General features: G+C 51.8%; 7 protein-coding genes across 7 annotated transcripts; 3 read left to right on the top strand and 4 right to left on the bottom strand.

Moving 5' to 3' along the window:
- Positions 1-85: 85 nt before the first annotated feature.
- IAR55_001604 (uncharacterized protein) lies at positions 86-1,633 on the bottom strand (the record flags this gene model as incomplete). The annotated part of the gene is made up of 3 exons (XM_066944730.1): positions 86-377; positions 476-724; positions 915-1,633. 3 exons carry the CDS (start codon positions 1,631-1,633, stop codon positions 86-88), a joined length of 1,260 nt encoding a protein of 419 aa, XP_066804653.1.
- A 578-nt stretch (positions 1,634-2,211) lies between these two features.
- IAR55_001603 (uncharacterized protein) lies at positions 2,212-2,662 on the bottom strand (the record flags this gene model as incomplete). The annotated part of the gene is made up of 2 exons (XM_066944729.1): positions 2,212-2,338; positions 2,496-2,662. 2 exons carry the CDS (start codon positions 2,660-2,662, stop codon positions 2,212-2,214), a joined length of 294 nt encoding a protein of 97 aa, XP_066804652.1.
- A 486-nt stretch (positions 2,663-3,148) lies between these two features.
- On the top strand, positions 3,149-4,152 carry IAR55_001602 (60S ribosomal protein eL30; the record flags this gene model as incomplete). Its single annotated transcript, XM_066944728.1, has 5 exons — positions 3,149-3,232; positions 3,393-3,441; positions 3,766-3,835; positions 3,940-4,054; positions 4,132-4,152. The coding sequence occupies 5 exons, from the start codon at positions 3,149-3,151 to the stop codon at positions 4,150-4,152; spliced, it is 339 nt and encodes a 112-aa protein (XP_066804651.1).
- Positions 4,153-4,226: 74 nt separating this feature from the next.
- IAR55_001601 (uncharacterized protein) lies at positions 4,227-6,154 on the bottom strand (the record flags this gene model as incomplete). The annotated part of the gene is made up of 7 exons (XM_066944727.1): positions 4,227-4,381; positions 4,444-4,579; positions 4,637-4,764; positions 4,847-5,115; positions 5,226-5,384; positions 5,470-5,552; positions 5,810-6,154. The coding sequence occupies 7 exons, from the start codon at positions 6,152-6,154 to the stop codon at positions 4,227-4,229; spliced, it is 1,275 nt and encodes a 424-aa protein (XP_066804650.1).
- A 400-nt stretch (positions 6,155-6,554) lies between these two features.
- IAR55_001600 (uncharacterized protein) lies at positions 6,555-10,294 on the bottom strand (the record flags this gene model as incomplete). Its single annotated transcript, XM_066944726.1, has 4 exons — positions 6,555-8,135; positions 8,184-8,828; positions 8,881-9,666; positions 9,722-10,294. 4 exons carry the CDS (start codon positions 10,292-10,294, stop codon positions 6,555-6,557), a joined length of 3,585 nt encoding a protein of 1,194 aa, XP_066804649.1.
- A 1,583-nt stretch (positions 10,295-11,877) lies between these two features.
- On the top strand, positions 11,878-14,157 carry IAR55_001599 (uncharacterized protein; the record flags this gene model as incomplete). Its single annotated transcript, XM_066944725.1, has 5 exons — positions 11,878-12,235; positions 12,287-12,489; positions 12,541-13,830; positions 13,894-13,963; positions 14,021-14,157. 5 exons carry the CDS (start codon positions 11,878-11,880, stop codon positions 14,155-14,157), a joined length of 2,058 nt encoding a protein of 685 aa, XP_066804648.1.
- A 1,714-nt stretch (positions 14,158-15,871) lies between these two features.
- IAR55_001598 (uncharacterized protein) lies at positions 15,872-21,369 on the top strand (the record flags this gene model as incomplete). Its single annotated transcript, XM_066944724.1, has 12 exons — positions 15,872-16,034; positions 16,099-16,384; positions 16,439-17,636; positions 17,689-17,816; positions 17,865-17,922; positions 17,969-18,106; positions 18,154-19,121; positions 19,174-19,360; positions 19,423-19,841; positions 19,896-20,832; positions 20,890-20,962; positions 21,059-21,369. The coding sequence occupies 12 exons, from the start codon at positions 15,872-15,874 to the stop codon at positions 21,367-21,369; spliced, it is 4,866 nt and encodes a 1,621-aa protein (XP_066804647.1).
- Between the last annotated feature and the right edge of the window lie 305 nt (positions 21,370-21,674).

Here is a 21,674-nt window from a genome sequence, read left to right as displayed (position 1 = left end):
TCATCTCCATGCATCATTATTGGGCGTTACCTTCATCACGTATAGAATCGAGAAAAGCTCCGGAGCAAATGTCCCCTGTATTGAGTTACACTCTCCACTGATACTGATCAGCTTCGTTCCTCCCTCGTCTAGCATCCCATATGGTCCCCCGATCAGATCCAACGGCTACACCACGACTCTTCAGCCAATCTACCGCGCCGACTGTGCTGGTCATGGAGTTGAACCAGACTTTCTCGGAACGGGTGAAATGCGATTCGAGCATGTACGCGAGATGGCGATGGAAGAGGGGGAAGACGAAGCCGTAGTCGAGGGAGAGATCGATGAATTGGGTGATGCAATGTGATGGTGTGGTTGGATAGCCTGCGAAGAGGGCCGGACTAGTGGTGTACGACCGATGCATCAGCTGATGTCGATACCATGACAGTTTATTGACGAATTGTTGGTCTTGCTAAAGCCAAAAAATGAAAACACCCACTTGGCCAGTAGACCCCTGGCAGCCATTACACCTTGGACACCCGTCTCCTCCCTCATCCGTCTCGCATCTTCCAACTCCCACAAATCACCATTAGCGACACAGGGGACTTCCCCCCTGGCGCAGTCCACGGCGAACTTGATCCCTGCGAGAGATACGGGGTCTGTGGAGGGTTGATGGCGGGTTCGGCCGTGGATGGTGAGGTGAGAGATGTTGGCTTGTAACGCGGTCCGGACGAGCTGGTCTGTGAGTCTGCAAGAGCGGACAGCGTCAGCGAGGAGGCGAAACTGCGAAAGCCGTTTGGATGTCGTTCATCTCGAGCGGCAGATTCCAGCGAGGGGAGAGACAAGAAAAAGAGCGTCAAGAGCTGAAGACGGACCAGAAGGGGTAGAGGTGCTGGAAGACGTCCTCCCGGCGTTTCAAGCAAAAGTCAAACACTCACTTCAGATCCGGATCCACCCTGATCTTAATGCTAACCGGCCAATCCCAGCCCATCCGATCTTTCACACATCTGACCATGTCCCTCACCAGCTCTGGTTTCCTCAACAACGCACACCCTATCCCTTCGTTATACGCCCATCTCTGCGGACAACCGCAATTGAGATCCAGTCCATCGACATAGGGCGAGATCAGCTCGGCGGCGTCTGCCAGAGAAGCAGGGTTGGGAGAGGCGTATTGGGCGATCAGACATCCTCTGATCAGCTGAGAATGCTCTGTGGGTGGAGTCGGGGTGGGCGGTAGTCTTCTGTGTGGAGGTGGATCATAGTATCTCGAAGAAGCTAGTGGCGGTCGATCATCTTCTGGATGTCGATCTCTTTCGTTCGAAGACGAAGACGCAGGCGAAGAAGAAGAAGGAGAAGAAGAAGAAGGGGAAGATTTCGGTTCCATCCAGAACACACCACGTTCGTCTGAACTCGTACTGAAATCCGATATCCTCGCCACCTGAGCTCTCGAGAACTCCTCAGCCAACATCATAGGCGTATGTGTGATGTGCGTCTCGTACAACGACGTTAAGTGACGGAAGGGCAATTTCGAACATCGGACCAGGGGAGCGAGGATGTTGGGATGATACGTCCTGATCAGCTCGGAAGGGCTAAGGACGGATGCTTCAGGCAGGTCGGCGAAAAGTTGAGCGTCGGTCGCATCGTGATCTGCGGTCATGGCAGGAGTCGACGTATGGTCTAGCGTCTAGATGTGGTATCGTGACGTTTATGCTGTCGACATTTTAGCAAGAAAGAGATGTCGGGGAAAAGTCGGTCGGTCACCTCGTCTTCCTGGATCTTCAGATGTGGAGGTCAATCCGGCTGACTGCTGCTTCGCTGACATGCACACGACTCTTCTTGACCGATTCAATGTTCTACTTTCAGACTCCTACGATTGAGGCTTACTGATACGCACCGCCTGTATCATCTCCAAGCCACAGAGAGAAGTGCATGCTATCATTAAAATTGCCCAAATGCGATCGTCCAAACCTATTTATACAGATGACCAGTCCGAGAGCCGCCACGCCGCCGCGCCGTCTCCTGCTTCCATACGCCGTGCAGGGTAAACTATCTCCTGACCTCCTTACTACGAGCCGGGGATTGATCGGGGTGATGCGAGTGAATGACCGGGAACGTGATTGTGGGCGGATCGACGAGAAAGAAGGGATTGCAATGAGATAGGTAAGATAGTACGTCAGTGTTCTATCCTATCACCACCACGGAGGTATCTTCTCTGATGGGATGGAGAGACGACACTCACTCGAGCAATGCCTTCGCCTCGTTAACCTTTCCAGCCAGATATGGCGCACCTCCTCGATCAGGATGGTTCGCCAACATCAACCGTCTATGAGCGTCTTTCAGTCTGTTTGAGGTGACCGGTTCTCTGCAAACAGGGCGACGAGGGATTAGCACGTAGATACTTTTATGTATTGCTCGCCAGATCCTCTCGCCATGCTCCCACAGGAGACGAAGAGGGAACGGTCGACTCTGTAATGAAGACCGATAGGTCTTTCAAATCTAGTACAGGGACATGTACCCACCTCAATCCCAAGATCTGTAACGCCTCCGCCTTATCCATCTTAGGCTTGAATCCACCTTTTAGAAACTGCTCCGCGCCACCTTTTGACGCCCTGAACATCTGATACGCCACTCTTCCGCCCAGACCCGCTCCGAGCAGTGATAAACCGAGGACGATAGGGGAGGCCATCGTGTGTGAGTGAGTATGATGTGAGTGAGAGTCGATCCGTCTATTTATTTCCGCTTGCGCTTGTCCTTGATCTTCCACTCGCAAAAATCCGATGTCAAGCCAAAGACTGTGTTTTGTGGATGCCGAGTGCCAAGATCGTGCGAGTTCGTTGCGTCTTGCTTGTGTCGTGTCGTGTAACAATGAGCTTAGAAGACTGGGTGACGTATCGCTCTCTCACCATCAGCGAATTCAGTCGGGCGGCAACAGCAAAGCAGGTTGATGCAGAGGATCTCGGAGACCGTCGCAGATCCGCCACAAGCGATAAATTCCCGTGAAACCCCGAACCTTTCAGAAAGAAACTGCCACAAATCGTTTTCGCTCGTTCCCAAATGCACATGCATGCTCGTCGTCGCTCAGTGACAATTTCACTCAAAACCTTTCCAATCTGCTTGACCCTTTCCTCTCTTCTCCTCAACCCTCAACGTCTCGGAATTATATCACGACAAAATGGCTCCCATCAAGAAGAGCAAGTCCGCCAAGGCTTCCGAGTCCATCAACACCAAGCTCCAGCTCGTCGTCAAGTCTGGAAAGGTGAGCGGTCTAATCTAGCCTTTTTCGACGGACGGAGAGAAACAGCGAGAATGAGGATGGGGATGGGGATGGGGATGGGAATGGGAATGGGGATGGGAATGGGAATGGGACTGGGAATGGGAATTGGAACGAATACTGATGAATTTCGTTTGGTTTTTAGTTCACTCTTGGTTACAAGCAGGCTCTCAAGCAGCTCCGATCAGGAAAGGGTGCGTGGGATTTCCATCTTTTAGTGGAGGAGCAGTGAGGAGGATGCGGTGGACGAGGAGGAGGAAGACGCTCTGTGTGGTGTACTAGGGACTGGAGCCGTTATGGCTGAGAAGGTTCCCTCGCTGACTTTTCGGTTCTCTCCCCTACTCTCTCTCTCTTATCGCTATTTTCATCGGCACAACACGTCAAATACATCAAAATCAAATGATCGCAATTTCGTACCATCAAACTACTGACTATCCCCACTTATCTTTGCCTGGATGGACATCGAACAACACCCACACCCACACTCACACCCATACCCATACCTGCGATCAAAACAGCCAAGCTCATCTTGATCTCCAAGAATTGCCCCCCTCTCAGAAAGTCCGAGATCGAGTACTACGCCATGCTGTGAGTGTCTGTGCTACTCGCACTAGAATCGCGTTCCGTTCTGGCATTCGGCATATTGTCGTAAGAGCAGTCGACTGATGACCTACTGCTTCCCTTTTCCACAGCTCAAAGACCAACGTCCACCACTACGATGGATCAAACGTCGACCTCGGTACCGCCGCCGGTAAGCTCTACCGAGTGGGTGTGATGTCCATCCAGGACGCTGGGGACTCTGACTTGGTGAGTGCGGAATGGTGATGTCCCATTCGTGGTTCTGTGCGCTGACGGGAAAACTTTTCCCCTCCTGCCGTCCATAGCTCCAAGTCGAGACTGCTTAAGCGTGATGATGCATTGTATTTCATACGGGACATATGTACAGTACAGAACACAATCTGCGTGTCGGAGTCATAAATCACGTTTTCCGTTTGCGTCTAGGATGCGTATGAGGTTTCGTTACTCGTAAAAGACGGACTTCGGTCCCTGCATCAAGGGCAGAATCCCAGAAAGACGGCTTGGCGGGGTCCATCGGAGGAACCTGGATATTCTCAGTATCAAGACCTTGTTCTTCTGCGGTGTTGTGAGGACCGAGTCAGTGACAATGTGAGGAAGGAGCAGGAGGGGGGACTTACCACAGATGTCGAGGAATAAGTTGAACGTTTCTGTGTTTCTTATAGTGGCTGAGATGACTGCGTTCATCCCTTCCTCCTCACCCAGAAGAACCTCGATAGCGTCGACCAGAGGATGGACGAGATCGGGATCGTAGATCTGGTTGAACGTCAACCTGTGTCTTGCTGAAGAGATGCCGAGATGCGTGTGACTTACAACATCGGCGGCGACTATCGTCCTTTTCGCTTCCTCCAAGTGCGCCCAGATGGGTGGTCGTTCTGCGGGAGGTTTTCTGGCATCTGTCCAATCCAATGCTCGGACCGAAGGAGTCTCAGCGCATTCGTCTGAACAGTGAGATGAGTCATTCAGCTACGGAGCTACGGGGCCGACAGATCGTGCGCCTACAGCTGGGACAGGTCAACTCACTCAGCGCGATATTCCTCCTCAATCTTCCTAACGGGGTCCTGAAACCTTCTCCGTCAACTTCCTGTGGGTCAACGTCGACCAGGGCGACCTCCTCCGTCTCCGACTCGTGTCCCAGATCTGTGCTCAAGACATTCACACCCAGTTGCGCAAGAAGGACGGAAAGAAACCCTGTTCCTGCGCCTAGTTCTATAACTCCTCGAGTGGGTCTTCTGGGGAAGACTCGACGAGGGTTGTGGAGAATATGATGGCCGAGATGAAGGGCGGCGGTCCTAGTTGAGTTCTGTTATTAGCATCATGACGCAGAGAAACTCTCCGTCAGGATGAAAGGACGACTCGCAATACAGCAAATGAGCAGTGGTGATATGATGGTATTATTTACCATGTGCGTAAGCCGGTCGTGCCACCTTGGATGGCAATCTGCTCTTCTAGCAGAGTGATCCATCTTGTCACTCGCCGCGTATCCTTCGGTGGACGTCTCAAGGACGCAGTGAAAGATACAGGACTCTCATAGATGAATGTCCGATAAGATGTCTTCGGTCTATGTTCGGGAAATACAGTCAGTTCTGAGGTTCGGGATTGAGCAGGCTATTTCCGTCAAGCGACGTCTAGGGACAGGGACGTACGCTGATGAAGATCCTGCGTGTGAGGAGGGATTCGAAGACACCATGAGGTCCGCTACGACGGTGTAGAACCTCCCGTCGACTTCCTGAAGGCAGTCGGTAAATCAGCTCCATCTCGGTCGGTTATATATGTATATATATGTTTGCCGTGTAGCGTTGTGTCTGTTGTTGTTGTTGCACTGGAGGACTTTCCGAAGAGCGACGGTTCGCCTCGACTAAAGAGAGAACAAGCAAGCAAGGGCGTGACAGAAGGGAGTAGGGGACAGATCACAGAAGGGGAGTACCGAACGGCAAGCCCCGACAAAGGAAGACGAGACCAGACCAGATCAGTCTTCCGACTTACCGCCTCCCTATCACCCATTCTCACTCTCTCGGCTACACCTTTCTCTAGCACATCGATCATCCTCCTCCAGACCTGTTTCCGATACCCTTCCTCCGGCTGAACCTCCCTCAAAACCCTGTGCATTTTATCCCACTCATACCCTTGATCCTTGTCCTTCTCCATCGGATCTACCTCTTCCTCTTCGCATTCGCTGTCATCGTCTTCGAATTCTTCGTTGAGTAGTAATTGGAACAACATCGACTGACCGTACCTATCGGAGAGCATGCTCGGGGAAGGGATATCGAGGAGATAGGCGGGGTAAAGGGCAAAGTATTGGGCTCGGAGGGTGTAGATTGATTCGGGCATGATCGCGGTTATTACTATCTCGTTCGCTGTTGCTCCTGTCTTCGACTCTGCTTTCCGGTCGACTTGAGCGTCAAGTAATGGTCGAAATCACCTTGAATGACAAGAGCTACTTTGCCATTGGATAATTCCGCTGTGAGATGTCTTGCGGCTGTAAGAGGTAAACTTGCTTCTCTCCGCTCAAAGTGGACAACGCGAGTGGAGGTCCTCTCATCGGTGTGCCCCAGAAACAATTGCTTGAACAACCACAGTGGATCTTAACGCGACAACCACATAGATACCCTCTATACATGCTATTGTACCCTATGCTTTGGATGTGAGATAAATGTACACCATTGGACCCAAATGATTGATTGCTGATCTCTCTGGCTTCCATACATGAGACCGACGACTCTACTCGGCTCTACTCGGCTCCACCCCAACACATCCCTTCCAGCTCATTGAAAGCCGGAAGATCCATCCCTTTCACTCCCATCACAACGCCCAAAACCATATCTTCCATTCCTGCCAGCCAGCCAGACTCCACTCTCTTACTGGCGAACTTCCACCCACTGCCTTCAATCCCACCCGCACTGAAGCTCACCGCTCCTTCTACGATGCCACTCGCTTTGACCGTTCCGTTGAGGACACCAAGAGTCTCACACAGCCGCCTACAGAGAATAGCGAACGCGTTCGATCTGAACTCCGACTTCTGCAAAGCAGTATCGAAGATGACACGGGTGAGAACACCCATCGCCCCCGGGGTGTTTCGCATAGCCGTTCGAGTCGCGTTCGAAGCTAAGAACACGAGCGAGTAAAGTGAGAGAGCTAGGCATTCGTAATAGCCGAGGAAATCTTCGAGGGAATGCATCGCTTCAAATTGTCTTCGGTTCACCGGGAACAATTTGATCAAGCCCTCGAAGAGCGACACCAATTCTTCGGACGGGACTGTACCCAAGACTTCTCGATTCGAGTCACTTGCGGCGAGCTTGCAAAATGCTTCGAGGGCTCGATCCACGGAAAGAATCACCGCAGGTTGTACCTCACGAACGGACACTGCATGGGTAGGACCAAAGACCGGTTCCCGAAGGACGAGGCTTTCCCAACCGGAGGACAGGAAAGTCGACAAAAGTCGAAAGATGGCAAAGGTGGATCGCTGTGGGACTGAACGGAGATTGATGTGCGATCCGATATTGGTCAAGATACAAACACAGTCCCTTCTGATTCTTGCCAGCTCGAGAATAGAGTAGGGCTTTCGGACCGCTTCCGACCTCGAATCATCCCCAGGCATACGGCAGAGACGCGCGTCCGACACACGGGCGAGCAGATTGAAGAGTTCCGGTCGCAAACCCATCATTTCTTGATTGCCCTGGAACATTGAGAAGTTTCGCAAAACATTCAGACCGGCGAGGATGATGTCGGTCTGACCTCCTGTCTGTTCTTTCAAATGGGGCGTGTCCTCATCCGTCTCGTTGTCGCTCAGACTGAAGTCGAGATCGCGGCCAAGCTGCTCGAGTTCGATGAAGGTTATCTTGTTGAGATCAGATTTGAGGGGCAAACTCTTATTAGGATCTGTCTCGTACTTCTTCTGCCATCCTTGCCAGCCTTCTTCGCCGAAGACCGCCTCACTTATCAATTCCAACAGCTCCGTGAAGATTTCCTGGAGGTGATGTAGCGGTAAGCCTGCGATGTTCTCTTCCGGATGGGGCATAGACAGCATCGACAATACAGTCATAGCGTAGCCTAGCTCGTGCGGCATTCGAGACCTCAGGCCCATGAGTATCGCCTCCATGTCAACTATGGCGAGATCGTGAATGGATCGGGTACCTTGGTTCGAAGAATATTTTGCGAATGTTGCTGTGACGAGATTCCTGTCCCATCCTCCAAGGACTGGTAGTTGCTTCTGGATGGGCCTGTACTCGACTTTGTATCGGGCCCGTTTTGGCGTGGACGGTCTCTCGGGGGGTGGACCATTGGAAGGAAGAAGTATTGATGGTGTGGAATTCTAAATTGTGTCAGTGATGTGATCAATTTCTTCCTTCCAATCGCTCACCTCTGCTGAACCTGTACCTTTCTCGCCTTTTCTCTCTCTCTTGCGCTTCTTTGCCGCTGCGGGTGTCTCGGGCGTACTGACCAACGGCCGCATAGGAGGAGGAACGTGGGTTGAGGTTTTGATAGGGGTAGGGACGGCCCTGCCTGTTGCGTCCTTCTTCTTGCCTCCCCGCTTGTTGGGCTGTCGACCTCTTTGGGTGGGAGGCTGCACCACATCTCCACTTGAGGTGACGCCTGGAGTGAAAGGGGCTACGCTGGAGGCCGGAGATGGCGGTGGCATCGAGCCAGGAGTAGAAGCATTCATCAACATAGGAGAAGGTGATGGTGCACTCATCGGAAGTGAGCCGTTGAATGCCGGGACACCCTGAGGTGGAGGTGGCGGAGGTCGACCAGAGGCAATGGCTGCTGCAGCTTGCCTTTGATAGATCGCTTGTCGCTGCTTCGACATATGTACCTCAAAAGCTTGGAGCCAGGCGAGATAAGCGGTGATGAGGTATTGGACAGGGTTGGTAGTGTATGAAGGAGGAGCGTTAGGATCGGCTTGTGGCAGTTTAGGCAACTGTAACGCCCGAGGTAAAGGATTGGGGATGTTTTTGGCTTGAAGTAAACCCTTCCATAATGGACTATCGGGAGGTTGTTGCATGGCCTGAATTGGGCGATGAGCACGACTGAATCCTGCGTTGGGAAGATCCACTCACGTTCATAATTCCACCGCTCTTGACAACAGACATGAGCAGATCCACGACATCCATCCACGCGTCACCGACTCTGAAACAACCATCTCGCTCGCCGTTAAATATCTCAGGTGGTAGCGATTGATTCGTTTGTCTGTGATAGGCCGCAAGCGAAGCAATAAACTGCTGCCGTTGCTGCATAGGTGTGGACGGGGGCCGGACACCAGGCTGTCCAGTCGGACGCATTGGCTGCTGCTGAGGGTTTACTTGCGAGGGATACGGTTGTTGGGGCTGTTGTGCAGAGGTCGACGTCAGACCGGAAATTTGCTGTTGGTGCTGTTGATTTCGTTGTATCTGAATGTTCTGAGCGGCTCGCATCTTCTCCTGCTGCATAATCAAAAATTCTCGTTGTTGTTGGGACATCGGCACACCTCCGGTTTGCTCATTTCCGTTCGGCTGTCCTTGGTTATTGAGGCCGTTGATACCCTCACTGGAATGCCCAGAATGCGAGGGGCCTGCAGGAGTTGCCTGTTGTAATGAATTGTTTGCCGGCCCATCTGGAAGGTTGGAAGAAATGGATAGATTTGAGTGTTGCGGGTTAGACGATGCTTGAGTAGGTTGAGAAGCAGGTGAAGGTGCCGTTATCGGGGAAGCGGCAGCCATAGGGGAAGGTGCAGTCATCGAGAGAACAGGTGACGGTGCCGTGACAGGAGGCTGAGTACCATTGGCAGAATTTGGTCGAACGGCCAGTTGCGGTTGAGTAAGATTCAGCTTGGCTCTTTGTGCTTGAGATTGTTGCAGTGCTTGTAACTATTGGTCTATCAGAATGGTACCAAGACTTGGCAAGCGATGAGTAACGACGTACCTGCTTCATGATAGCCTCTCTACTCTGGCCCTGCATTTGACTCATGGCTGCAGCCATCGTCGCCAAATCTGGTTGTGACGTTTTCCTTCCTGGTCCTTCTGCTGACGCTGCGTTCCCCGCTGCCGCTGCTGCTGCCGCCTGTTGTTGCGCCATGAATGCCAGTCGAGCGTGTATTTGCGGATCTGACAGATTGAACCCTTGTTGCGGTGAGCCTTGTTGATGACTCTGCAAGCCATTAAGTGCAACGAACTGCTGAGCCTGATTGGGAGGTGGACGGGAAGGGCCAGCTATGGGCTGTTGAGGCAGGGGAGGACGAATGGCTGCAGCAGAGGGCGGTTGGGGCTGCCGAGGAACGGAGGAAGGACCAGCATGTTGCTGTTGTTGCTGTTGTTGCTGTTGTTGCTGTTGCTGCTGTTGTTGCTGTTGTTGCTGTTGTTGCTGCTGAGAGAATTGATTCGGGTTGTAGGCTGGAGACTGATGGGGAACGGAGGAAGTGGCGTTGGAAGGGGAGACACGAGCGAGATTACTGTTCTGCGGCGGTATTGGAAGTGAAGTCGCGGTTGGCGTTGTCATCTCGAACTCGGAGAGGGATCACCGGTCGCTGTGATACATCAACAACTGATACAGATCAAATCGATAGCGCAAGCAAAAGTGGACGACCTCCACCTGACTTTTGAGACAAAACACGAACGTGTCCACTTACGAGGTGATCCAAATGGGGAGGGGAAGGAAAGCGCGAGTATGACTGCGACGCGTTAACGTTTAGGGACTGGAGAGAAAAGTAATTTATGTTCGTGTCGATGAGAGACGGCTAACAAAGGACCGGAAGCCCGTCCCCTTGCTTGGCGGCTGTAATCGAATGACACACAGCGCCCGAGAGGAAGGGGCGGCAATGGATTTAATAATAGCAAACAATCTCGGGATATTGAGCGTGACTATCTCGTGGATGAGGTCGAGACAAGATCATGCGGGGTAATGTTATCGGAGATGGGATGCTGAGGGTACGTGACTGACTTGAGTTGTGGGATGAGGCGGGGAAACGGTTAATCGGTTTCTGGGTGGGTGTGAACGGGCGGGAGGGGTACGGTCGGGTGTGGTGAGGTGATAAAGGACACGTCGACCTGATTATCGGTCGTGATGTGTTATTGTCCTTTCAAATCTCGGCCGGTTTGATGCCGTGTCTCCCATGGAACGCAGAAACGAGGATCATTTATCTCTACCGCAAAGAGTGGATCGATGGGGTGGGGAGTATAAGCTTGTACTGTACGAGGGCCGAAAGGGAAAAATAAAATAAAAAGGGGGGTGATGCTCCGGTCTGGTATAGCTAAAGTGGAGAAAAGATCGACCGAAACCTAGGTCACAGTTCAAATCATCACCATGACACATATAATACCATCATAATATTATTACTATCATTTCTCTTTCAAGCGTTTCCCCCTTCCCTGAAATCGTCTGGAAGAATTACCGTATATGGAACAGATCCCCAGCGAGAACGCCGCATCGATCTACGGCATGATCGTTTGTGGCATCTGCTTGGGAACTGACCGAGATGAGTAAGCGGGAAGACGATTGCCTCTTTGGGAAAGAGACTCAGCAGCGGGGGGAGTTTGAAAATAATGTTGATGACTGATTATCTTCGCTGTCTTGGTGGCATCACATCTCACCGTACAAAACGTACAGACCACTCGACACTGATTCACTTGACTAGGGTGTTCTTTGCGGAAACTCAAAAAGTCTCGACCTGCTCTCTTCAGATCACCATTCACGTTGACGATCTTTTATACCCTCAACGTCGACGACGTGTACATCAGTTCCACTTTTTGACGATTCAACAACCTCGCAGAGGATTCCTTGTGAAATCGCCAAGATCAGATTATCCCTCCACCTGGAAGAGCGCACGTACTTTCAACTTCGGCGACCGGGAACACTGAACACACGTTCCCTTTCTGCCGACTCATTTCCACAATTGTCATTCTTCCATCCTGCTCTCACCCTCGCATCTCGAAGAGCTCCATCACAAACTGCAAAGTCCGAGAGGTCTGTCCACTTGAGACACCGCACCAGTCGTCGTACGGGTGCAGCGTAAAGGGACCGTGCTTGCTTGACTGGTCTATCCTCTTTAACCCTAGTTGTATAAACATTTACGCCTCGCCACCATGGAATCAGCGTTCTCACCAAACACATCCGCCTTCATCAATTATCTCTCCAATCTTCCTCAAGACTCTACTTCCACCAATGTCGATAATCCCACATCACTCCCCCCATCAGCCTTCTTCTCGATGCCAGTCCCAGGGAGGGATACACCGGAAGATACCCCCCCATCTCTGCCATCCGCGTCGCCTGAGAAGGCCATCAATGACGCGGGACAAATCAGCTTCTCAGAGGACTCGGATTCTGTGAGCCCCGAAAGACAGGTCAACAGTCAAAGGAAGAACAGCGGCGCCAATAATAAACGAAAGGCGGGAGCAGCAGCGCATGCTAGAGAAATCGAAGGAGAGGAGGATGAAGACGACGGTCAGTAGGACGTTCCCGTTTTGAGTCCAGATGTCCTGACCTGCCTTCCAGACTCGGACTCGGACATTCCATCTGGTCACGAAGACAAGAGACAGCATGGAAACGAGAAGGGTGGCAGGAAGGGCGGTCGAAAGTCTGGCGCAGGTGAAGACGGCAAGTCTTCCAAAGAGCCGAACAAGGCTGCGAGGAGGAAGGAGCAAAATCGAGCGGCTCAAAAAGCCTTCCGAGAGAGACGAGAAGCCAAGGTGAAGGATGTGAGTCGACTCAATACACCAACATGTCTCCTTGATCCTGACATCTCGCAGCTGGAGGCTAAGGTCGCCGAACTGGAAGCCAAGTCTTTCGGTGCCAGCGTTGAAAATGAGAACCTTCGTGGCATTCTCAAGCGGCTCCAAGAAGAGAATGTTGCACTGAAACAGTCGGCTTTCACCTTCTCGATGCCGGTCAATGGCACCAACGGTACTAACACTCCCACCAACACTTCCGCTTTCAGTGCTCCTCAACGACAGGTGCCGAAGCCTCCTTCCCCGCCTCACACAAATACCGATGACAGCTTGACCAGCATCAACGACCTCCCCGCTTTGTCTCACCGTAGTTCCACTGGTACCAATGTCGACAGTCCAGAGTCGCTGGTGTCAGTCGGTAGCAACCAGGATAATCCCCCCAGTCTGTTCGCCGGAAGCACCTTCGACGCGTTTGCTCTTGGAGGCCGACCCGAGGTACTTCGAGCACCTTTGCAAAAGCCACAACCGGCCGAGAGTCATTCGTTTTCATCGACATCTTCTGCGTCAGTTTCCCCACCATCCAGCAATCAGTCGGACATCAATGCCCTTTGGGCGAGCCTGTATCCGAATGGCGTGGGTTCCGGCTTTGGCACGCAAACACAAACGCAGCAGCAAAGTAACGCGAACCAATTATCTACTCATCAACCCACCCAACAACCGCAGAATCCTCCTAGCCCGTTCACTCTTCTGACCTCACAGCCCGAATTCATGTCCTTTGCGAACGCCGGTATCAATATGAGCACTCCGACTCAACCTAACACTGACTTCAACCGCTTCGCTTTCAGAGACACTTCGGCTGAGAACAATGCCACAACGAACTGGGCTGATATCACCGATAACAGCATGAACGATTTCCTCGCTTCATTATCCGGTGATCAGCCTGCTCAAGACACTACGGCGGACTTGACAGCGGAAGATGACGCTTTCAATGCTCAACTGCAACAAATCTTTGGCAACAATTCGCCGTCGGCTGCATTCAATCTGCCTACAAACCCATACAACGGGCTTGTTGCATTCAGCCCGGGCAATTACCTCAACATGTCCCCCTCCCCTCTCAACTCCGTTTCCAACTCGCAGTCTCCTCGATCATCAAACGACAAGTCAGCGTCTGGTTCGCCCGAGTCGAGTGGCTCGACGTCCTCACATCCTACAAGCGTATCTGCTTCCGTCGGTCCTTTGGAAAAGCTCGATACATGCTTAGGCACATTTGGCCCGACTAAAAGCGAAAGCGAGATTGTTCACATCGTCGACACTGACGGCAAGCTTCTCAAGCCTGCGGACATGTGGGTTAGATTTGGTATGCAGCATGATGTGAGTATGGCTTTTTTGACTGTTGTGGAATCGCTCACTTACCAATGCCTTTTGATATTACAGAAGGTTGTTGAGCATCTCGTCATTGATGACTTGTGTGAACAAATGCGGTCGAAGGCTACATGCAAAGACGGTAAGTCGCCCGAAGCTTGCGAAAGGGAAGAGAATGAATTGACATCTCTTTCTACAGGCAAAATGCAGCTCTCCGTCAAAGACGCCGAGCAGATGTTTTTGGGCGAATATGAAGGTAACCATCACAAAGAATGGCTCGATGGTGTGAAACGGCGGTTGATCGGGGCGCAGACTTGCACCGGGGCGTCAAGGTAAAGGTTGAATTGTATAGAATTTCAGGCTCCTCTTCGACTGGTCTCGCTTGCTTTGAATTTTCGCCTTTCGATCATTTCGTTCTGTCTTTTGTTTGGTTCGGTTCGGAGGATCGTGTGGAGGGAAAGGTGAGAATGATCGTCACAACTCTCAATCGCTACACAGAGTGTACATGTAACATTTTCGAAAGTGTAAAACCAATCCCCACTATGCATGCCACCTGTCTCCGCCTAGTCCTCGTGAGTGCGATGGGAACCCAAGGGCGTTCACATCAACATCAAGAGAAGGATTGTTGGTAATCCTACGACATGAAGCAAAATTCCCTGAAGCGTAACTTACGACTTACTTTTGAGTTTTCTGTACCTCACAGATCTTGAGGGTTCCAAAACGTCCGCTCACTTCAACGAGGGACGATAACAACAAACTTGGTCCAGAGGAACAAATTTCACCGTACCTCAACTCATCTTCTATCACTCTACCCACGAGACGTCAAACCTGTTATTGACAGTACCTTCACCCCCTGCCCATGTTCCTTTCCACAGAAATCGCTCTTTGCAACATCGCGAGGTCCGACGCGATGTACGCTTAGGAGGTAGCTCGTCCTCCACCTGTCGAAGGTGGGGCAGCCGTCGGATCCTATCAGTCATCATCGTACATGTCGTAGTTTGGCTGGATTGACTCGACTTCACACTATCGGTTCGGGGTCCAGCTATCAAAGTCATAAGGAACGGAGTAGATGGACAATAAGGTTCTCGGCTTTCAACGAGGACAATTTTGATCATCTCGAACCGGGATTGAGATTCGGCCCAAAGATAGTCTCCCGACTACCACAACGGCAACAACAGCAACAACAACAACAACAACATTAACAACAGGATATAACAACAAAAAGCAGAATCAGTACTCCCGTCTTTCTTATTTGTTCTTCGATCGCGTTGTGGCTGGGACGACGGAACACCGGAACATCACTCGAGCGGGCAATAGCGCCTCACTCAACACATACACAGTGTAGCGCAGCGCACGAGCCGTGTGTAGAGCAGATAGATACCCTTGACAACCACTCGTCGTCGAACAGAGGTGAGCTCCGTACTCTACGATCACGGTATCTCCTTTAGCCCCAGAAACGTACGGAGGACCGTGCACCGTGCACTCTCCCCTGCTAGACCACCGCCTTCTTTCCATGCCATTCATCGTTTGCATGCTGACCTTTGTCAATCCTTGCTTTTTCCGTTTACCCCATCTTCCAATCGTGTGTTTATCATCAATCAACCTCGCCATCTCGATACGAAATCAGATTGATCGTTCACCGATAGAAGGAGAAGAGGCAGCAGTCGGAACACTCGTAGTATTGAGTACATCAAAGTGTTCGGTGTGTATATCAAGGTGAGTAGGCTTGTTCTTCCTCCTCTTCCTGCTTCCCGCCTTCCAGTCACTTCCACCGCCTCCCCCTATGATATCTAGCCCTTGCCTTTGTATCATCCTTTGCATCGCCTGTAGCCCCTGATTCACCGCGTCCCCTCTGCCGTCAACCTTCAATCTGTTTATCTCCCATCATCAGGGAGGACCAGATCAATCGATTTAAGCACTGATGCTAGTCATGGGCTCACTAATAACGACATCTCTTTGACAGATCGATTCTGAGATATAGACGACATAAACGACCGCCCATCGCTATATCTCACTTTCACCTTTGGCACATCCAGCTCACATATTCGATATGGCGTCAAAAAGGCTATCCATGGCATCGCCAGGACCGCTGTCCCCGTCTGCGATCCCTCGTCCCCATTCTGTCACTGGTCAAGCGAGAATGCGACAAGTGAGTGATACCGGAAGTAGCGTCGGAGAGAATTCTACGTCGGACAGCAGAAATGTCCGTGTCGGTGAGTCCTCTTTGCAAATACCAACAACAACCACTGATCGTGGACATCGCTCGCTTTCACTTAGTCCTGCGTATCCGACCCTCGTACCCTGAAGATCTCACCGTCCCACCCCGTTTCCGCTCCGTCCTCGTTCACCCTACATCTCAAATGGAAGTTCGCCTCGATGTCGATCCCGGGGCACTTGCTGGTCACAGTGCGGGAACAATGGGAGGTGCCGGAAACAGACGTCATCCTACATTCACATTTGATCATGTCTTAGGAGAGGACGCCACTCAGGAGGAGCTGTATGGTGTTACGGCGAGGGAGACCGTTGACGAATTCTTAAAGGGACACAATGTCACATTCTTAGCGTAGGTTTCAGCGTGGGACATCGACTTTGGCTACGACTAACTCTCCATATACAGCTACGGACAGACAAGCTCTGGAAAATCGTACTCCATGGGTACCACTGGTGACGACGTCGACTATCATGGAACGGAATTTACCCCTCGAACAGGTCTCATCCCTCGGACGGTGCAAGCGATTTTCGAGCGTGCCGAGGACATACGACATCAATCTGGACCCGGTGCAACGTGGGAATGTCGGCTGAGCTTTTTGGAACTTTACAATGAGGAGATCATCGACCTTCTCTCGGGCACCGGTGTCGCCATTACCATCCGAGAAGAACGAGACGGACGTATAGTCTGGGCCGGTGTGAGGGAGGTCAAGGTCAAGAGTCTCGCAGAGGTGATGAACCTCCTCCAGGAAGGCTCAGAGAGAAGAAAGACCGGAGAAACAACTATGAACGCCAGCAGTTCGAGAAGTCATGCGATCTTTTCCCTGACCTTGATACAAAAGAGGAGAATCGGTCAGGCCGCATCGCCAACTCGCAGCGAAACACCGACACGACAGCTTAGGCGACCTTCCTCAACGATCGGCTTCCCAGGATCAGCATCTGCCACGGGGCTTAGATCACCGACTCCATCGGGTTCGCGCGGTGGACCACCAAGTAGTTTCGGCAGGCTGACGCCCTCCCGACCTGCTTCATTGATGTTAGGTCCGCCTGTCAACGGCGGTGGGAGTAGCGGAGGGGACGACTATACCATCGTCACGAGTAAATTCAACATGGTGGATTTGGCAGGCTCGGAACGGTTGAAGCGCACCGCAGCGCACGGTGACAGGATGAAGGAGGGCATCTCCATCAACAGTGGACTATCTGCCCTTGGAAACGTCATTTCGACCCTTTCGGACCCGATTAAAGCTGGTGGCCACGTCCCCTATCGGGATTCGAAACTCACGCGAATGCTGCAGGACTCCATTGGTGGTAACGCTCTCACTACAATGATCGCTTGTGTGTCTCCCATCGAAGCGAACATTGGTGAAACCATCAATACCGTGAAGTACGCATCGAGAGCAAGGAATATACGGAATGTGTCGAAGATCAATCAGGTAGAAGCAGGATGGGATGACGTGGAGCATCTGCAAAGTACCGTGTTGAAGCTGAGGAAGCAGTTGACAGCGCTGGAAATGGAAGATGGGAAGGGCAGCACTTCCGAGGAGAGCTTGAAACAGAGCGAGAAATTGATATTACGGCTGGCAGAGTTGCAAAAGGAGCATACCGAGGTAAGTGTAAGATCAGAGTGCAGAGACAGTCGCTGATTGATATCTGGACCAGCTTTACGACCAGTACCTTCAGAAGTGTAGTGAGAACATAAGACTGTCAAGCGAGTTGCGGAATCGTGCGCCGGGCGATAGCGATGCTCTTAACGACTTCAACGAGACTGTTGAGCCTGTCATTCTAGAGTGAGTTACAGATGTGAATCCAGATAGCTGTACTGAACGCTGTATCAGGTACGAGAAAGTGGTGTCCGCTCTGAACCAACAACTGGATGAACTGAGAGACGAGCTTGTGAGTATGATGTTACTTGCTTAGCGTGGGCTGATATAGCCTTCAGTCCGCGATGAATGAGACATACGAGGTCCAAAGCCGACAACTCGAGGAAGCTCGCGAGCGGCAAACGGAGAACGACACCTACATCACTGAGTTGCGAAGTCGTCTAGCCAAACTCAACGAGCGCAATGCGTCAAGCGAGGTGAGTGGTTTTCCAGTGATCATTCTCCCTGCTGACCTCGAGGCTAGGCATACATCCAAGATCTGGAAGCGAAGCTCAAGAGTCATGCTGAGCAGGATGACAAGCGTACGGGAGTAATCGCCGAATTGAAGAAGGACATCGCCAAGTTGCGCGAGGTTCACACAACCCTGAACCAACATGCGTCTGAAGTTGAAGCACGGTTATCGAAATCGGAGTCCTTGTCGGTCACTCTTGCCACACAGGTTGAGAAGCGAGAGCGAGAGGCGGCGACACGCGAGTCGGCTTATCGAGATCTTGAGGCTCATATTGCTCTTCTCGACACGAGCAAAGACAACAAATTACTGCTCGAGGAATTGGAACAAAGAGATAGACGGATAGAAGAGCTGGAGCAGCAGCTGGAAGTGGACAGCGCTTCCGTCGACAGACAGCGTTCCGCACTTTCGAATGCTGTTAGAACAGAGAAGTCCACTCAGGCAGAGCTTCGTAAGCGACTCTCCGCCTTCCAGTCGTCCGTAGCCAGCACGACCGGCCCCGTCTCACCTCCGCCAGAGCTGGTGGAGGAAGCTAGTGACACAACGATCTCGTCCCGTTCGCCTCTACTCTCGACGAAAGAGCTTAACCCCCCTGAGAGTCCTCAGAGTTCTGAAGGGGTCACTTCGACAGGTATAGATGAGCTGGAAGCGTTGAAAGCGGCTCTGAGCGAACTTTCCGAACGATATGAGGCCGCTGAGTCGCGTGTGGTGGACCTCACAGCCCAGCTCTCCGAAGCCAGACTAGTTGGAGCAGAATCAGACGATGTGTCGCCTACCTCGCCTGCTACGCCTTCACAGAACGATATCGATGACGAAGCCAGTGAGACGGGCACTGTGGTTCAGACACCCCGAGGGCCTAGTCCGTCGACTTCTCCTTCGCAGAAAAGAGGGTCGATGCCAATCGTGTCATTGGTAGCTGTCAAAGGTGGTCAAGGATCGGGTTTTCGGGGAGGGAGGGGATATGGAGAATACAAAAGGACAAGGTGAGTGATTGCTCGTGGCCATAACGACAGACTGCTAACGTCACATGCCCAGGCCACAATCGCTCTCGCAGGAGCTTTCATCTGCGCAATCTTCGGGATTGTCGCCACGCGCTTCGGCCTCGTGGGTGCATACTGGTAGTTTGCTATCATCTTCTCCGACAATGACGAGTGAACAACATGCACCAAAACCACTTCGGTCGTCGCGTTCTTGGGAAGCGGAGGTGAAGTTTGTGCATCGTGTGAATATCGATCACCCATACGGCGTGAATAACAGCTGATGTTGAGGACTTCACCTCTGTAGATCGTCGAGGAACGTGACGAAGAACTGAAAGAAAGAGAAGCCTATATCCAACAATTAGAAGAGAAACTCCAGGGATTGCACAACGTTATCCTCTCCCGTGAATCCAGTGCGCCGGCAGTACAGTCGGCAGTAGAAGAGAAAACAACACCCAGCATCAATATCGATATACAAGCCCTTGACATACCCTTACCTCCCAGTCCGCATACCCCGCGTCAAGCTGCAGTAACATTGCCTGATACGGATACGATTTACCCGGGAGAGAACAGATTGAAACCGCCAGAGAAGCCAGTAGAACTAGGAACACTGTCGCCCAAGTCAGAAAGAAGATTTTCGGCGTTGAAGGATTCGCTACAAAAGCTGGGGCAGACTGGAACAGCAGATACGGACCAGACGCATTTGCGTGTACGAGAGTTGATGAGGTGAGTATTGATAGCTACCCATACCGGAGTTTTGCTGAAACGCATCACTTACAGAGAGATGGAGGACAAGGAAGCATCGCAGAGACAAATGATCGAACAGCAGTTTATACAGATAGCCGACTTGCAGAAGGCGAACAACAAGCTCAGAGACTCTGTTGCTCCCACTGCGTCGTCTACCGAATCGGACCTTGCCACTTCAGCCGCTCTCGACCAACTCCGACCAAAGCACTCCGAGGAATTGCAGGCCATCGCCAGTGGTCATGCTGAGACCATCGACGATCTCAAGAGAGAGCATATGGAGGCTCTGGACAAGTTGCGCGAGACTGTTGACTCGCAAGGTGCGGATCATCGAAGACAGCTCGAAGATCTGCTAGCAAAGCACGATCAGACGCTGTCAGATTTAAGATCAACCCACGAGGATACCCTCAAAGCTATGACAGAGGTGAACGACCTGGTCGCCTCAGAGATGGAATTTTCGCTCGTCCAAGGTGAAGAGGAACGTCGACAGCTTAAGTTGAGAGCCGATCAATCCCTGTTTGAGCTCTCTCGTGTTCGCGACCAGTTTGCTCTGCAGAGGAACAACGACGCGAAGCAGATTGCTGAGTTGGTCAAGGCAAAAGAGCAACTTGAGAAGGTCAAGTCGGAATTGGAACTGGCTAATTCCGAGTTGCGAAACACAATTGTGGAATTGGGCAGAAGGAACGGAGAGTTGGAACGACATAGCAAGAAGGTGGTAGCCTTACCTCCGCAAGGACCACCGCCTACAACACCCTTGCCATCTCTTCCTTCGCAACCCGATAACAATTCTGTATCACATGAGGACTACTTTTCCGCTGCTCGTCATAGTGCTTCGTCAGCGAGAACTTCAAAGGCTCTCACGGAAGCAGGTAGAGATGAGGCGCAAAAGCCAGAGTGTGCCGAGAGTATAGAGAGGGAACGGGATGGATTGAAGAGGGATTTGGTGAGGGAGAATGAGAAGGTAGAGGAGGTCGTGAGTGTTTTCGGCGAGCCCTCACTGTGCGAGAAAAGTCATTGACGTTTATCGTAGGAGATCAAGTTGCAAGAAGAGAGAGTGAAAGTAAGCAATCTGACAGTCGATCTCCGAGAAGCTCAGAGAACCAGTGAGTGGGCATTGTTTCCCTCTTCCTTGAGTTCCTCCCGTCCATGACGGGGCTTGGGTCTAAGCAAGAATCGTACTGACAGACTCTGCCACGCAGGTTCCAAACTCCGAGCACACCTTGACGACGCCCGTCAAGAGATCAAACGTACGAACGACGCATGTCAAGATCACATGGCCGAGCTTGACGCACGCAGAGAGCAGATGTCCTCCTTGTCAGCGGAGAGAAACAGTCAGAAGGATTCTTTGATGGCGGCAAACGCGAAAGTAGCAACGCTGAAAGGGCAATTGGAAAGAGCTGTGAACAAAAAAGTGGACAAGAGGCTGTTGAAGGTGAGTGTGGGTTACGGAAGGGTAACGATTGGATCGACGAGAGAGTTTGCTGATATGTCGACGTCGCAGTGCTTCTAAGTTTTACAAGTGTTATATCGTGTGACCTGTTGTCCCGGACGTTCTTTCTGTCAACTTTGGGGGTCTGGGTCTTGTGGTTCACGGGGCAGTAAAGGAAGGATGCAATGCGAATCTAAAGTATGAGTACGCCTCACACGGTGATAGCACTGTTTTTACACCGCAAACGCTTCACGTTCGAATGATCGCGTCCAGAATTACACGCTGGTCCCAGTACGTGCGGGTCGGGCGCAATGGACTGCTTCTGTGAATACAACTGCTTTCCCTCATGTCTGGACACGTTGGACTCCGACACACTGGAGAAAGGA

This window comes from Kwoniella newhampshirensis, chromosome 3 (assembly GCF_039105145.1).
Source record: "Kwoniella newhampshirensis strain CBS 13917 chromosome 3, whole genome shotgun sequence".
Lineage (NCBI taxonomy): Eukaryota > Fungi > Basidiomycota > Tremellomycetes > Tremellales > Cryptococcaceae > Kwoniella > Kwoniella newhampshirensis.
Note: the sequence above shows the minus strand (reverse complement) of the source record. Positions and strands in the feature narration are given on the sequence as shown.